A 16,775-nucleotide genomic window follows, 5' to 3' on the forward strand; every position below is an offset into this window, starting at 1 on the left:
TTTAGAAATAAATTATTATATGTTACACCTTACTTCATAGTGCCTAATAGTGAACAGCACAGTCATTTAGCAGTGTGAGGGCCTGTGCCCAGTTTGGACTCGGATGTGATATAGGGTGATTTTTGTCTATACAATCCCATACATACAGCAAAGTGGCACTGCCTACAGATGTTCATGAGTTTTAGTTTAGTTTAGTTTATTATTATCACGTCTACCGAGGTGCAGTGAAAAGATTTTGTTGCATGCTAACCAGTCAAACTACACATGATTACAATCAATCTGTCCACAGTGTAGAGATGCAGGATAATGGGTATAATGTTTAGTGCAAGATAAAATCCAGTAAAGTCCGATTTAAAGATAGTTCGAAGGTCTCCAATGGAGTAGATGGGAGGTCAGGACAGCTCCATAGCTGGTGAGAGGACAGTTCAGTTGCATGATAACAGCTGGGAAGAAACTGTTTGTATGTTCACGTTATCCATGTGTAAGACAATTCCAGACTTGCTGAGTGAAGGTTCTTCATGTACTCCAGCGATTTTTCTCCCATAGAGTCATCAAGTCAGGGCGTGGAAACAGGCCCCTCGGCCCAACTTGCCCACACCGACCAACATGTCCCGTCTACACTAATACCACTGGCCTGCATTTGGCCCATATCCTTCTAAACCTATCCTATCCATGTACCGGTCTAAATGTTTCTTAAATGTTGCAATAGTACCTGCTTAAACATTGCGATAGTACCTGTGCGTTTGTGTTAATTTAATTTAGTCTTAAAACTAATACAGGTTTCAGTGATTGCTTCCCCCATGTTTTAGGTGCAGTTAGTTGTGCCTCACACTGTTGCCTGGTTTAAGTCACCTTGAAATTAGCTGTTGACAGCCCTTAATTCCCCTTTTTGGACAGGTACGTGCTTGTGGAGGTGCAGCAGGCAATGCCGAATATCTAGACCAGCCCTGAGGCTTAATATAAGACTGTCTGCAGCAGAGGAGAAAGGGGTGGCCTGATATCGATATATAAAGTTATGAGATAGGATAGATAGTGAGAGCCTCCTAGTGGGGGTGTCGAAGTTAAAAGGACATGTGATACAGAGAAGGTTTAGAGGGGTTTGAGGTTGATTTTTTCCAACACAGGAAGTGGTTGGTATCTGGAATGCGCTGCCTAAAGAACGGTGGAGGCAGATACACTCAACAACATCTAAACATCATCAAATCTTTGAATTGCCAAGGCATTCAAAGTGCTGGAGCAACTATTTGGATCAGGCAGCATCTCTAGATAAAAAAGCTGGGTGACATTTGGGCAGACATTTTCAGACTGAAAGTAGAGGGGAGGGAACTGGAGGTTAGAAAAGGTCAGAACAAAGCAGGGATGGGACCCAAAACATCACCCATCACTTTTCTCGAGAGATGTTGCCTGGTCCATTGCATTACTCCAGCACTTTGTGTCTATCTTTAGTTTAAAGCAGCACCTGCGATTCCTTTCTCCGCATTTATTTATTTATTTTGTTCCTTTTTGGACGTTATATTGGTATTGAATGAATGTGGAGCTTGGTTTAAGGTCAAGGGGACTCCTGCTCTTTGTTTGCTGATGTGCACTTGGTGAGATTCTATGTTACTTTCTGCCTTCATTGTTATCTCCACCCACCTGTCAGGTTGCATTAGATCTGGTGAGATGAGCAGTTGTTTGGCTGGAATAGTCTGGAGCAATGAGCTTATCTTGTGCTTCACTGACATTTTCATATCAAATATCCTTGTGTCCCTTTCTGCTTGGGAGGTTGGGAGCATTCCGTGAACTCTTCATTGCAAGCAACTGGCTGGAATAGCTTTTGATTTGAAACTAATCATTATCAATGGTTGTTTGAAGCCCTTTCTCCCCCCCCCCCCCAGCGGGACTCCAACCCAGATCATTAAGACGACGACACACTTGTTTAGCTGGATTCTCAAAGATTAGGGTGTCTAGTCTTGAAAGCCCTGGATGCCGGGCCACCTATAGTGGTGAAGGTCAGTTGATGCATCATCAAACGATAGATACATCTAATCAGCTGGAAATATTGGCAGAAATACAAAAGAAAGATGGCCAATTATTTACCACCCTTAACACGATCTAACATTAAATGAGATCAAGGTTCATATCACTGAATACCGCTTAATAACAAAATTACTGTGTAATTACTGTGTATTTTTGTATGTTTCTTTGTATTTGGATAATTCTTATATAAGCCTTTGTATAATTGACAGGAACTGCATCACAGAGCTATAGACTGGGCAAACAATGCACACATTTTACTGGGCAACAATTGATGGGGTTCAGACCGTAAGCATCTATGATTCATGTTAAAACAATCCCACACTGCCTGATAAAGTTACCTGTGAGATACTTATGGTCGGGTGAGAAAATATTGCTGCTGAAATATGATCAGTATCTCACATATATCAATCCCACCCCAGGAAATGAAGAGGAGTGTGAAACTTTTATATGTAGATTTTAAATTTCTTTAGTTTAGAGATTCTTCAGGTATTATTACAGATATTGTCCCCAATAGTTGGTGTTAGTTTAGTTTAGTTTAGAGATACAGGTCCTTCGGCCCACCGAGTCCATGCTGGTCAACAATCTCCCATATACTGGTTCAGTCCTACACATTAGGGACAATTTGCAGATGCCAATTAATCTACAAACCTGCATGTTTTTGGAATGTGGGAGGAAACCGGAGCTGCCGGAGAAAACACATGTGGTCATAGGGACAATGTACAAGCTCCGTACAGACAGCACCTGTAGTCAGGATTGAACCTGGGTCTCAAGTACTGTGTTGTAGTAAATCCACCACCGCGCCACTGTACGCCCCAAATCTATCCTATCTATTCTATCTGTTTGATAGAATTTGTTATCAGGAAGTGTTCAGACTTATCCACCGTGGGCTTATTGAACCTTATCTCATTTAATGTTAGATCAGGTTAAGGGTGGTAAATAATTGGCCATCTTCCTTTTGTATTTCTGCCAATATTTCCAGCTGATTAGATGTATCTATAGTTTGATGATGCATCAACTGACCTTCACCACTGTAGGTGGCCTGGCATCCAGGGCCTTCAAGGCTATCATCTCCTACTACTTTGTAGTTTGGAGCATTTTAGGAGGTTGTAAGGTTGTTGGGAAGAGGCTGTTTTAAATCTGGATGTTTTGGCAGTCTAACCGCGCAAAACAAGCGGCCCCTCCTGAGTCACGTGACCGCGGCTTCCGAACGCCGGGTTCGATCTCTGCGTACGCCGGCAGGCGCCGCTGCACTGTTATACTTTTCAGGATTCTATACCTCCTTCCCGATGGCAGGAGTGAACTGAGAGTGTGGCCCGGGCGGTGTGGGTGTCAGAAGATGTTGGCTGCCTTTTTGAAGCAACAACTCCTGTTAATCCCTTTGATGGTGGGGAGTTCAGTACTCGTGATGGACTGGGAAGTGTTTGCCACTTTTACAGTCTTCGTTGTTCGTGGGCGTTCAAGTTGCTGAAGCTGTCCTTGATGCAACTAGGTGATTTATACTGTACACCTGTAGAAGTTCAAGAGATTATTCATAACAAATTTCCTCAGTCTTCTAAGGAAGTTGAGGCGCTGATGGGCTTTAAAAAAAAATTGCATCAATGTGCTGGGTCCAGGACAGATCTTCAGTGAAATGCACGCCCAGGAATCTGAAGTTTTTGTCTCTCTCTACTGCCGACCTGTCGATGAAGACAGCGTTGACACAGTATCGAGAATCAATATGTTCCACTCCAGCCAAAGCAAGTTTCTAAACCTAAGCCACAAAGTTACCCCTTCCCCATACAAGCTCTATGTCCCAGCCCCAACCTAAAGTCAGGCTCTGTTTCATTTAAAACCATTGGACACGGTATTGTGAAAAAGAGGATACTGTTGACAGGGAAGGAAAGAAGCAGCCCATTCAACTTTGAATTAAAATGAAATCCATTGATGGGTCATCGAATGGTGAATGAGTGTGCTGTGTGCTAAAACTGTAACATTGAATTACAAGGAGCCAGGGTTGATTTATTTTAACTGAACTTCGTTGATTGAAGTGAAAAGAATAATTTGCTTTGACTGACTGCTGAAGAAGGATTTAGAATGAGCTGCATCAGCTGCCATTTTCATGGTGTGATTACGCTGCTTCAGGGACTGAACAGAAAAATGTTTGGTGCAGGCAGAAGCCACTCATTCCAAATGCAGCCAAGTGTGTGATGAGCACACAAGTACTTTAGCAGGCAGTGTCAAACAGAAGGTAAATGGGTTAAACATGATCACCAAAGATCTCTGTGTCCAGTACCTCGTCAGAGGCTCCACTTGCAGACATGGTTAGGTTTACCTTAGATTATCGAAAGGCTTGAATAATATTCCATTCTCTGACCCCAAACCCATCTCTGTCACACAACCAGGCTGCACAGCGGCACATCTGTTGAAGCTGCAGCCTCACAACGCCAGAGACCTGGGTTAGATCCTGACATCAGATGTTGTCTGTGTGGAGTTGCCACGTTCTCCCTGTGACCGTGTGGGTTTCCTCCAGGTGCCCCAGTTTCCTCCCACATCACAAAGACGTGTGGGTTTGCAGGTTAATTGGCGTCTGTAAATCGCCCCCCCCCCCAGTGCATATGGAGTGATGGCAAAAGCAGGGTAAAATAGAACTAGTGTGAATGGATGATCGATGGTCGGCGTGGACTCGGTGGGCCGATGGGGCCTTTTTCCATACTGTATCTCTAAACTTAACTATCCCTCACCTCATTGGCTTCAAATGACTTCTCCTTCTATCCCCACCCTCTAGAATACAGAACAGTACAGCAGTGAAGTGGGCCATTTGGCGCACAGAATCAGTGCCGAACATGATGTCAGGTTAAACTTATCTCTGTTCTCATCTGATCCATATCCCTCTATTCCCTGCATATCTATGTGCATATCTAAAAGTCTCTTAAAGGCCACCATCATATCGGCCTCCACCACCATCCCAAGCAGCGCATTCCAGGCACCCAACACCCCAGGCCAAAGAAAAATCTGCCCCACAAATCTCCTTTCAATTTTAGTTGCTGCCTTACAGCGCCAGAGACCTGGGTTCGATCCTGATTACGGATGCTATCTGCATGGAGTATGTACGTTCTCCCTGTGACTGCATGGATTTTCTCTGGTGCTCCAGTTTCCTCCCACACTCCAAGGATGTGCAGGGTTGTAGGATAATTGGCTTTGGTAAAACTGTAAATTTTCCCCAGTGTGTAGGATAGTGCTAGTGTATGGGGCGATCGCTGGTCGGTGTGGTGGACCTAAGGGCTGTTTCCATGCTGTATCTCTAAAGTCTAAAACAATACTAGTTTGTCCAACCTCTCCTTATTGCTAAAATCCCCTAATCCTGGCAGCATTCTGGCGAACTTCATCTGCACCCTCTGCAAAGCCTCTGTATCCGTCCTCTGATGGGGCGACCAGAACTGCACACAATACTCCAAATGCGGCCTAACCAAAGTGCAATAATGCTGTAGCATGACTTCCTGACTCGTATACTCAACTCCCCAACTCCCCAATCGATGAAAGCAAGCTTACCATATGCTTTCTTTACAACTAAAGATTTGAGTATAGGAGCAGGGAGGTTCTACTGCAGTTGTACAGGGCCTTGGTGAGACCACACCTGGAGTATTGTGTACAGTTTTGGTCTCCTAATCTGAGGAAAGACATTCTTGCCATAGAGGGAGTACAGAGAAGGTTCACCAGACTGATTCCTGGGATGTCAGGACTTTCATATGAAGAAAGACTGGATAGACTCGGCTTGTACTCACTAGAATTTTAGAAGTTTGAGGGGGGATCTTATATAAACTTACAAAATTCTTAAGAGGTTAGACAGGCTAGATGCAGGAAGATTGTTCCCGTTGTTGGGGAAGTCCAGAATAAGGGGTCACAGTTTAAGGATAAGGGGGAAGTCTTTTAGGACTGAGTTGAGAAAAACATTTTTCACACAGAGAGTGGTGAATCTGTGGAATTCTCTGCCACAGAAGGTAGTTGAGGCCAGTTCATTGGCTATATTTAAGAGAGAGTTAGATGTGGCCCTTGTGGCTAAAGGGATCAGGGGGTATGGAGAGAAGGCAGGTACAGGATACTGAGTTGGATGATCAGCCATGATCATATTGAATGGGCCGAATGGCCAACTCCTGCACCTATTTTCTATGTTTCTATGTTTCTAACTCTAACTACTCTAGCCTGATTCATTTCCTATCCTTAAGATCCCTGCACCACAGCTAACATTGTGTTTTCAGCAGTTACAGTATGTTTAATTTTATGTTAAAATAGGGCCTTCTCTGTCACTGTGGGATAGCCAGAGTATCTTTCCCTGGTCATCTGTTCCATATTTGTTCCAAAAACTAAACAAGATGGTTGGTTGCTTGCTATGGCTAAGACCAATTCTTTCAGAAGGTGGTATTCCTGAAGGAATAGTATATCTTCCCTTAATATTGGGAATTTCTAATGAGGGGATTGATAGGTTCTTGATTGGTAAGGGTAGGTTGAGGAAAACATCAGCTATCCATATTCTCCAGAGATTCTGCCTACTCCAGCATTTTATGTCTATCTTCGGTATAAACCAGCATCTGCAGTTCTTTCCTACACCAAACAAAATATTGTTGGATTATTGTTTAAAATCCCACTAGTGACCTGCAGAGAAGGGAATCTGCCATCTTGCCTCCGAGCCATTAGTGATTGCAGATCCAGAACAGCATGATTAATTCTCTCGCAAGCCATTCCAGTGAAAGGTGATGAGGCCTCCCAGTAACACACATGCCCTGTGAATATATAAGTAAAAACTTGCTACTGAGGTTCTTTGTTTGGACTCTGAGCAGTCTTTGGACTGTTTTTCACACAGTTCAGATCCGAAAGCCAAGTTGGTTTATTTTATGTGCTGTTAGGCGAAACCTCTGCAGCCATTTGTTAATAACAGTGGATTTAAAAGTGCCTGGGAGTATTCTCTTAGATGTCCATGCTGATAGAGAGAATACTTCATTTGGATTAGTTGCCTACAGCGTGTGAACATTTTTCTGGTTTCCGCCTGCATTGTAACCCAGTGACATGGTGTGTCTGTGTTTCATTTAACTCGGATCACTTCAAAAACTGCTGTGAGGTTGCGCCAGTCCTTCAGATAACAGCCCGTACTGACATCTGCTCAAAGAGGGTGATTTTAGAAGCTCACATTGGAAGATATTGTTTAACTAAAAAAATAAAACCTTAAATGCCTATAAAGGGCCCCCCAAAATCTTCCTTTTGATCACATTAGTGAAAATATTGATGCGAGTAAGAAGTGATACATCCGGACTCACATGTCACTGTGGGATAGCCAGAGACAGCAACATTTCCTCGAAGATTATCAACGGGGAGGTTTTTCCAGGGGTAAGGAAGACTTTATCAAAGCCCTTCCGACTGTGCTGCCACATTTCACTCTCTAAAAACCTGTGGTCATCTGAAACGGCATGACCCACCCGCTGCTAATTCCACTTTATTCACCCCATGGCTCTCCTCACCAACGCATTGTGGACAGTTTACTGTATATTACAGTCAACTAACATAACAAACGCAGACACAAGGAACTGCAGATGCCAGTTAACAAAAACAGAAACCTGGCAACCGGCTTGCTTGTGGGATATGGGAGGAAATCAAAGCACCTTATGGGAAGAAGGCAGGAGAATGGGGTTGAGAGGAAAAGACGGATCAGCCATGATTGAATGATAGAGTAGACTTGTTGGGCTGAATGGCCCAATTCTGACCCTATGACATGAACTTTAATACCACCACGGGTGCCGCACAATTGGCAGCCCCGCCAACAATTAGTTTTAAACATTTTTTTTTAGTACGTGTTAAAAGTTTGTGTGAATTTTCTCCGGTTTGTTTCATGTGGGGGGGGGGGGGGTGGTCGGGGGAAACTTTTTTTCAAGTTTATTACCTTGCCGGAGATGCGATTAATTTTCGGATTGCATTCTACGGTCGCTCTGCAGCCTACCATCAATGGAGCTGGAGGCCTCCTCGGACTGACATTGGGCCCCACCGCAGAACGTGGACTTGCATCGGAGTCGATTCCCTTGCCTGGGATCGCTCCAACCGTAGCCTGCGGTCTTTACATCGGGAGCTCGCAGTCTCGGGAGAGGCCGTGGATGTCGGGAGCTCCAACGTTGCGGAAGGTTCGACCAGTCCCGACGCGGGGTTCAATCATCCGGCGCGGGGGAACTGACATCCCCCAGATGCAGGAGCTGATTGCCTCGATGCGGAGGGCCTGCCGCCGGCTACGGGAGTCAAGATCGTCCCACCAATGGAGGGCTCGAAGCCCACGACCACGGGAGATCAAAGGGAAGAGATTGAACTTTTTTTTCGCCTTCCATCACATTGAGGAATATGGACGAGTCACTGTGATGGATGTTTATGTTAAAATGTATTTTGTGTGTTCTGTTGCTTTTTATATGTATGACTGTCTTGGCAAATGAAATTCCTCGTATGTTGCAAAACACACTTGGCTAATAAAGTATTATTGTGATTGTGATTGTGGACGTATGATATTGCTCCTGTAAAATACCTAGTGCATTTGCACTGCATTAAAAAAAGATGCATGGTAAATGGAGGTTATTGCTCCTGGCTCAGAATGGCTTCAGACACAAGATACTTAAGTGAACCACTGTACAAGCATAAAATGACAATGCAGGTTGTCTACTGGAAGGGGGAGGGGAAGGAGGAAGGGATTTCACATGAACTGAGTGAACAGTTCTGGGTACAATGGGATGCTAAGTGGTAGCTGCTGGTTTCTCAGCTTTCCAGAGCAATCACTGGTGTAGGTCAGAGGTCATCGCCATTTGTCAACAAAGTTCTTGTTAGGGCATCTCCATCCCCACTCCAAAAATGTCAAGAATGTCTTGATCGATTGGGTTTCAGATGACATTTTGGCTACAGTTAAACTGCCTCAGCGATAGCATTTAAAAGCCTTTTGTTGGCCTATCTTTGTGGCTGTTCCCCCCTGTAACCTTAGTACGTTAGTGTGAGTCAACTTTATATCAGCTACATTTATTTTGGATCTGCTCCTTGGGGTGAAAATACCATGTCCTTTTAGCACAAATTTGAGCACAGATATAGAATTTATACTCTCTTTTTTTTTAACCAGCTTGAATTTGAGAGGCAAATGAACAGATAGTGTTGTGTGTGAGATTCTGAAATTTCCCAGAGATAATTTAAGCCACTGCAGCTGTAGAAATTTAAGAAGAGAAATAATGTGCAAAGTAAAATGTTATTTGCACCATACAATCACTTTTGTATGACATTTTGAGTCATTTAGTTTTCCCATCAGTGAATGGCTTTATCCTGTAGATGTTTAATTGGGTAGGTTTGTTACTTGTGTATTTTTATTTATATAGTTGCACATTCAAGTGAAGATATGAAGCTGGGTTCCTTGAGTTGTTGATTGAAGCCAAGTTACAGGGTAACTCAAGCGGCTAAGAAAAGGGGGCCCTATTTTTGTGGGAACGTGAGGATCACATGCCGTAGATAGTTTCAGGGATATGAGAGTTCTCCAAGTCAGCATGGAGGTAGAGGGAATTGCACTGATGGTTAAAGAATTCTGTCCCTCCCCGTCTCTAGTTTTATGTTCAGTGTTTGTACACCACACCCATCTTGCTCCACTTCATCCCCCAGAACAGCTGCTGAACTTTGGCCTCCCCAGCTACCTCCTATACTGTCTCCTGGTGAGGGGTCAGTATAGTCTGAAGAAGAGTCACCTATTTCTTTTCTCTGGAGATGCTGCCTGACTTGCTGAGTTATTCCAGCTTTTTGTGTCTATTTTAGGAAATCTTGGTGTTTCTGGACCTATATCGGCGCAGTAAAGTTCGAGGATTGATTAATTGATAGATACAGCGTGGAGCAGATATTGCCAGAAACACTCAGCCGGGCGTGGTGATTGAGGCAGATATCCAGGGCGACACAGTGGAACAGTGGTAGGGTTGCTGCCTAATGCCCCTGTCCCACTTAAGAAACCTGAACGGAAACCTCTGGAGATTTTGCGCCCCACCCAAGGTTTCCGTGCGGTTCCCGGAGGTTTTTGTCAGTCTCCCTACCTGCTTCCACTACCTGCAACCACCTGCAACCTCCGGGAACCGCACTGAAACCTTGGGTGGGGCGCAAAGTCTCCAGAGGTTTCCGTTCAGGTTTCCTAAGTGGGACAGGGGCATTACAGAACCAAAGACCCGGGTTCGAGCCTGACTTTGGGTGCTGTCCGTACAGAGTTTGCACATTCTCCCTATGACTGCTTAGGATTTCTCCAGGTGTACTCCCGCATCCCAAAGACATGAGCAACCAGTAGGTTAATTGGCTTCTGTAAATTGACCCTGGAGTGTGTACGATCAAACTAATGAGTCGGCTCAGACTCAGTGGGCTGAATGGCCTGTTTCCACGCTGTACTTCTAAACTAAAGTAAATGAAAAAAACTATATGATAGTGGCATTTAAGAGATTTTTGGAGGGACATGCAGGGAATGGAGAGATAAGATATGGATTATGTGCTGGTAGATAAGAGATGGTCTTTGCATCATGTTTGGCACAGACATTGTGGGCCAAAGGACCTGTTCTTGTGCTGTAGTGTCCTAAGTTCCAGGTCTTTATTTATATTCTTGGCCTTAAATAATAACTACATTGTACACGTTGCAGACAGTGTCAGCAATTGATAATCAGAACTTAATCCGCTGCACCTTTTTTTGCAAGTAACGTGTCATTTTAAATTGTGTTGAAACATAAAGGTAATACTGTACAGTAAAGATCTCATAACGGTAGTTGTGCTTGGTGTCCATTGTCACAACATCCGTTACCGTGGTCGGTACCTCCGTAAGTTAAACCACGGAGGCACCAAACCTCTAAGGCTTTTCAAACACCCAATGAGGTGTCCTATAGTAGTAGCGTTCTTTGGGTGAGTTAATTATTTTGCAATTTAATATATCAAAAACATTGTGGTGTCAAAAACGCAACGATCGTTTACGATATATTTCCCGACTTTTAAAAAAAATCTTTTTTTTTTTTTTAACGTAAATTGATCATCAAAACTAAGAAACTGAGCCAATCTTCAGTTTGGCAACACACTGTCTCTTGTTTACCTTTTGTGCGTACCAAGTCGCTAACTTAATTCCTTTGTGTCAACTTCGGGAAGCTCCGCAACTACTGCTATGGAGACATTTTACTAACAAAATAATCTGCCCAAATCAAACGATCTGACGAATCATCGGCCATCGATGTCGCTCAAATCCATAAGGTAATGATGTACCATTTAGATCCATCACAGTGAATCTCCTCTTCACTGTGATGGAAGGCAAAGTCTTGTCTCTCCCCTGCATTCTTCTCCCGGTGTCAAAGTCAAAGCCCCCGGCGGGCGATAGTAAGTAAGTCCCACGGCCATTAAGGCCGCGCCGGGCAATGCAAGGCCGCACTCCGTGTCTTGTTGTTGGAGCCCCTGGCGGGCACTAGCAAGTCCTGCAATACATCGCCCGTTAAAGCCGCGCCGGGCGATGTAATGCCCCGCTCCAGGTCATTTTCAACCCCGCAACTCGGGCGAGAGAAGTTGCCGTTGCGTGAGTTCCGAAAAGCGGTTTCCCACTAGGGACCCGCAGGCTCCCGATGTCACCATCCACCAGACCTGCGGCTGGAGTTTCCGAGCTCCGGAGTCGGGTCGCAGCAGCGCGCCACCACAGCTCCTCCCATTCCGAACTCAGCCAGCCCCACGATGGTAAGTCTGCAGGCTCCACGACTGGAGCCCCCAAGTCGTCCACGGTGCTAGGCGCCAATGACAATGGAGACCCGACAGGGAAAATGGCGGGTCCCCCGTACAGGGAAGAGATTTTAAAGTTTCCCCCACCCCCCGCCATCCCCCACACATACCCAGTTAAAAACAATTTAAAAAATACACTACAAACTACACTCAACGGGACAAAGAAAAAGACAGACGGACTGCAGAGGCCGCTGCGACATTGGTCGCGCCGCACACACAAAATGATAAAGGGAATAACATTTAGTGCAAGATAAAAATCCAGCAAAGTTCAAATAAAAAATAGTCTGAAAGTCTCCAGTGAGATAGATAATGTCTCAGGACTGCTCTCTAGTTGTTGATAGGATGGTTCAGTTGCCTCCTGCTTCAGTTTTTGTTTGGAAGCAGAGAGTTGAGGCACAGCGAGGTGATCAGATTTCCCCGAAATGAAACAGAGCGGTCGGCGCTTTTTTATTGATGTGCAGCAGTGGTCGAGGGTGTTCTGGCCTCTGGTGGGACAAGAGACATGCTAGTAGTACTTTGGCTTGAGCAAAGTGTCTGCGTACAGTGACCAGAGCTTCAGGGTGTTTGATTTCAAAGCTGTTGGTAGGGGAGCACAGTTCATTCCGAGCAATCTTGACGTCCGCAAGGGGAGGGATGTAGGCTGCTAAAATGTTTCGACATTTTCCAAATATGTATAAGCAAGAGCATCAGCATGTTTGACTTGAACTTCTTTCTTTTATTTAGGTATTTCAAGTTGCCTACTTTATAACTAAAGCAGCAAATTCTCCACGTCCTGGAAACTGGGTTCTGGAGCGATCGATCGATGGCGTTAAGTTTGAACCCTGGCAGTATTACGCCTCAAGTGACACTGAGTGCTTGACCCGTTACAACATCGTACCTCGAACCGGGCCGCCCACCTACAAAAGAGACAACGAAGTGATCTGCACATCTTATTATTCCAGGCTCGTTCCGCTGGAACACGGAGAGGTAAAGTCGTCTTCAGAGAAAGATAACAGTAGCACATTGCCGGGAGTTGCATTTTAAAATAGGGTTGTGATGGTTCGCTCATCAACAGAGGGAATTGGGCTGGAGAAGGAACACTAATGCAAACACACAGTGCAGCCAATGCTGGTTGAAGTTCACAAGGGCAATTATGGTTATGACTGCTGCAGCAGCGGAGCAGAGAGACAGCACAGGGACAGGTCCTTCAGCTCAACTTGTCCATGCTGGCCATGTTAGCATTCTGGGCTAATGCCATTTGCCTGCATTTGGTCCATATCCCTCTAAATCCTTCCAAACCAAAATATCTACTTAAGAGCAATAGGGAATGCACAAGTAAATGGGCTGTTTAGTTTAGATTAGATTATATTAGATTAGTTTAGATTAGATTAGATTAATTTAATTTAGTTTAGTTTACCTTAGTTTATTGCCACATGTACTGAGGTACAGTGATAAACTATATATGATTACAATTAAGCTGCCCACAGTGTACAAATACAGGATAAAGGGAATGACATTTAGTGCTGGATAAAGTCCTGTAAAATCCGATTAAATATAGTCAGAGAGTCTACAGTGAGGTAGATGGTAGGTCAGGACTGCTCTCTAGTTGTTGATGGGACAGTTCAGTTGCATGATAACAGCTGGCAAGAGACTGTCCCTGAATCTGGAGGTACGCATTTCACACTTCTGTATTCAGGCCCCACTTCTGCATCCAATGAAAATCAAACCGAAAACAGCAAATGCTGGAAATCTGAAATAAAAGCGGAAAATGCTGGAAAAACTCAGCAGGTCAGGCCGCATCTGTGGGTAGAGAAACCTGGCTAACGTTCTGAGTCAGAGATCGCGGGTCAGAACCGGGAAGGAGACAAAAGCAGCTCATTAAGCTGCAGGGAGATTGGGAGAGAAAGACTAGAGTGACCATGGGGATAGGCTGTAAACAAGGATAACTGGTCAGTGATTGAATGGGAACAGTTCTGGGATGTCAGGACTTTCATATGAAGAAAGACTAGATAGACTCGGCTTGTACTCGCTAGAATTTAGAAGATTGAGGGGGGATCTTATAGAAACTTACAAAATTCTTAAGGGGTTGGACAGGCTAGATGCAGGAAGATTGTTCCCGATGTTGGGGAAGTCCAGGACAAGGGGCCACAGTTTAAGGATAAAGGGGAAATCCTTTAGGACCGAGATGAGAAAAACATTTTTCACACAGAGTGGTGAATCTCTGGAACTCTCTGCCACAGAAGGTAGTTGAGGCCAGTTCATTAGCTATATTTAAGAGAGAGTTAGATGTGGCCCTTGTGGCTAAAGGGACGTGGGGTATGGAGAGAAGGCAGGTACAGGATACTGAGTTGGATGATCAGCCATGATCATATTGAATGGTGGTGCTGGCTCGAAGGGCTGAATGGCCTACTCCTGCACCTAAATTCTATGTTTCGATGTAACAGTTAGAAAGCAAGAACACAGACAAAAGAATGAAGGAGTTGCAAAGGGCAGAGCAGGAAGACAATCCCTGCAGGTCATGCTGGGCATGCCCTCTGCTTCCAAGAATAAAAGAAAGACAGGGGAGAAAAAATACATTAAAAAAAAAAAACACTGGAAGAACTCAGAAGGTGGCTGCAAAGAAACAAGGAAGCTGAGCCAATATTACAGATGGATGACATACACAGACCGAAAAAATCAAGTTACCCAAAGCATATACTGTCCTATATTCATGTGGCCTTGGAAGAATTTATTAACCATAGCAACTCAGTGGCAAATAGGTGAGCAGATAGTTAAAATCACTAAAGTTGTTAACCTTCACAAGAACTATTAAGAGCTGATGCATTGAAGCAGGTGGTGAACACAATTGCTCAAAACCAGTGTGTGTTTTATTACTTGCAAATGCAGGTCGAATTCCTGATGAATTCATTTGCTATTTGAGGGTGGCACAGTGGTGCAGCAGTAGAGTTGGGCTCGACCCAGACTACGGGCGCTGTCTGTACAGAGTTTGTCTGTTCTCCCTGTGATGGTGTGGGCTTTCTCAGGGTGCTCCAGTTTCTTCCCACATTCCAAAGACATGCAAGTGTGTAGGTTAATTGGCTTCTGTAAATTGTCCCTAGTGTGTCGGATAGAACTAGTGTATTGCATGGCTGATCTCTGGTTGGCTAGGGCTTAGTGGGCCAAAAGGCCTGTTTCCATGCTGTATCTCCTAGCTAAACAAAAGAATCTAATTGTAATTTAAATTCAGCAGCTTGAACAAGGAGTTTCAATGAGCTTCTTGATGGACTGTACCAGCTGGGAAGAGGAAGAGCATTGGGGAAAGGAGTAAAATGGTCAATTAGACTAAAAGCCTTGTAAAAGCCCCCAATCAGAAAAACTCCAGACATCCCTCTTATAGATGGATGTCTCTCTTTCTGTTAGCGTATTTCCTCTCACAGGACACCCTGAGAGTTAATTAGATAGCACCTTACTCATTTCACGTGGATGTATGCACCTCAAATCCTTTTGTCATTCCATCATCCATTGTGAGTGAATAGGAGACATAAGGAATTGCATATGTTCATAAGTTTTAGCAGCAGAATTAGGCCATTTGGCCCATCAAGTCCCATTTGGCCCATTCCCTCTCAACCCCATCCCCACCCATACCAATCAAGAATCTGTCAATCTCCACCTTAAAAATATCCTTTGACGGTCCCTAGAGCCTTCTGTGGCAATGAATTACATAGATACACCACCCTCTGACTAAAGAAATTCCTCCTTATCTCCTTTCTAAAGTACGACCTTTTATTCTGAGGCTATGGCCTCTGGTCCTAAACTCTCCCACTGGTGGAAACATTCTCTCCCCATTCACTCTATCCAAGCCTTTCACTATTCAGTAAATTTCAATGAGGGTCCCTTCTCATCCTTGTAAATTCTAGCGAGTACAGTCTCAGTGCCATCAAACGCTCATCTTATGCAAACCCAATCATTTCTGGGATCGTTCTCGTAAACCTCCTCTGGACCCTCTCCAATGCCAGCACAGCCGTACTCGGATATGGGGCCCAAAACTGATCAATGCTCCAAAAAGTGGTCTGATCGGTGCCTTATAAGCCAGATGCTGGTTTACACAAATAGACTCAAAATGCTGTAGTAACTCAGCAGGGCAGGCAGCATCTTTGGAGATCTGGGATAGGTGATGTTTTGGGTCGGGACACTTCTTCAGATGAATAAGGAATTGGTTGGCGTGCTTTAAGTGAGGCATTAGCACTAAAATACCTCAGGCTTCATTTTAGGAGAAATGGTTAAGCTTCTAACTTGCCCCATTGTCTTTCATCAAAATTGGGATTCACATTTTCATTGCTTGGTGCGGAAGTATTGGAATATGCATAACCTTACTATACAAAAGCAGCAATATTAATGAAAGAACTATATATAGCTGGAATATTGAGATAAGTTTTTGGCGTTGTTACAGTTCAGATCTATAATTAAAGTATGTATTGTCCATGTTCCTTGCTGATTATCCTTTATTTAACTGTGGTTATTCATTTTGTTTCTCACTTGTCTGTGAAAGGCAGTATTTTATTAAAATTACTAGTGGGTCTGAATGAGATAATAATAATAATAATAACTTTATTTATAAAGCGCTTTAAACAACCGCAGTTGCCACAACGTGCTGTACATGAGAACTCATGGACAAAAAGTTATTACAAACCATTAAAAACCGTAAAACGAAGGACTAAAAAACAGTAAAAATTAAAAGACATTAAAAGCACTAAGAACAGGAGCAATGTCTCAGCCAGTGTCGAAAGCCAGAGAATAAAAATGAGTTTTTAGGGAGGATTTGAAGATGGACAGTGAAGGGGCCTGTCTGATGTGCAACGGCAAGGTGTTCCAAAGTGCCGGAGCAGCAACAGAAAAGGCTCTATCCCCTCTGAGCTTCCGCTTAGACCGTGGTACCTCAAGGAGCAGCTGATCAGCTGACCTGAGCATATAGGTGGAGCAGCTCAGAGAGGTAAGGTGGGGCAGATGCCAGTTTCCTTAATTTGAAAGGATGGCACAGTGGCGCA

General features: G+C 44.2%; 1 protein-coding gene across 1 annotated transcript in view; it reads left to right on the plus strand.

Moving 5' to 3' along the window:
- lama1 (laminin subunit alpha 1) overlaps nt 1-16,775 on the plus strand; it is a 295,280-nt gene that overhangs the window by 83,013 nt on the left and 195,492 nt on the right. Inside the window, exon 4 of the mRNA XM_033019870.1 lies at nt 12,496-12,738. Coding sequence (XP_032875761.1) covers nt 12,496-12,738 — 243 coding nt within the window. The remainder of the gene's footprint in view (nt 1-12,495; nt 12,739-16,775) is intronic.

Source organism: Amblyraja radiata, chromosome 4, assembly GCF_010909765.2.
Source record: "Amblyraja radiata isolate CabotCenter1 chromosome 4, sAmbRad1.1.pri, whole genome shotgun sequence".
Taxonomy (NCBI): domain Eukaryota; kingdom Metazoa; phylum Chordata; class Chondrichthyes; order Rajiformes; family Rajidae; genus Amblyraja; species Amblyraja radiata.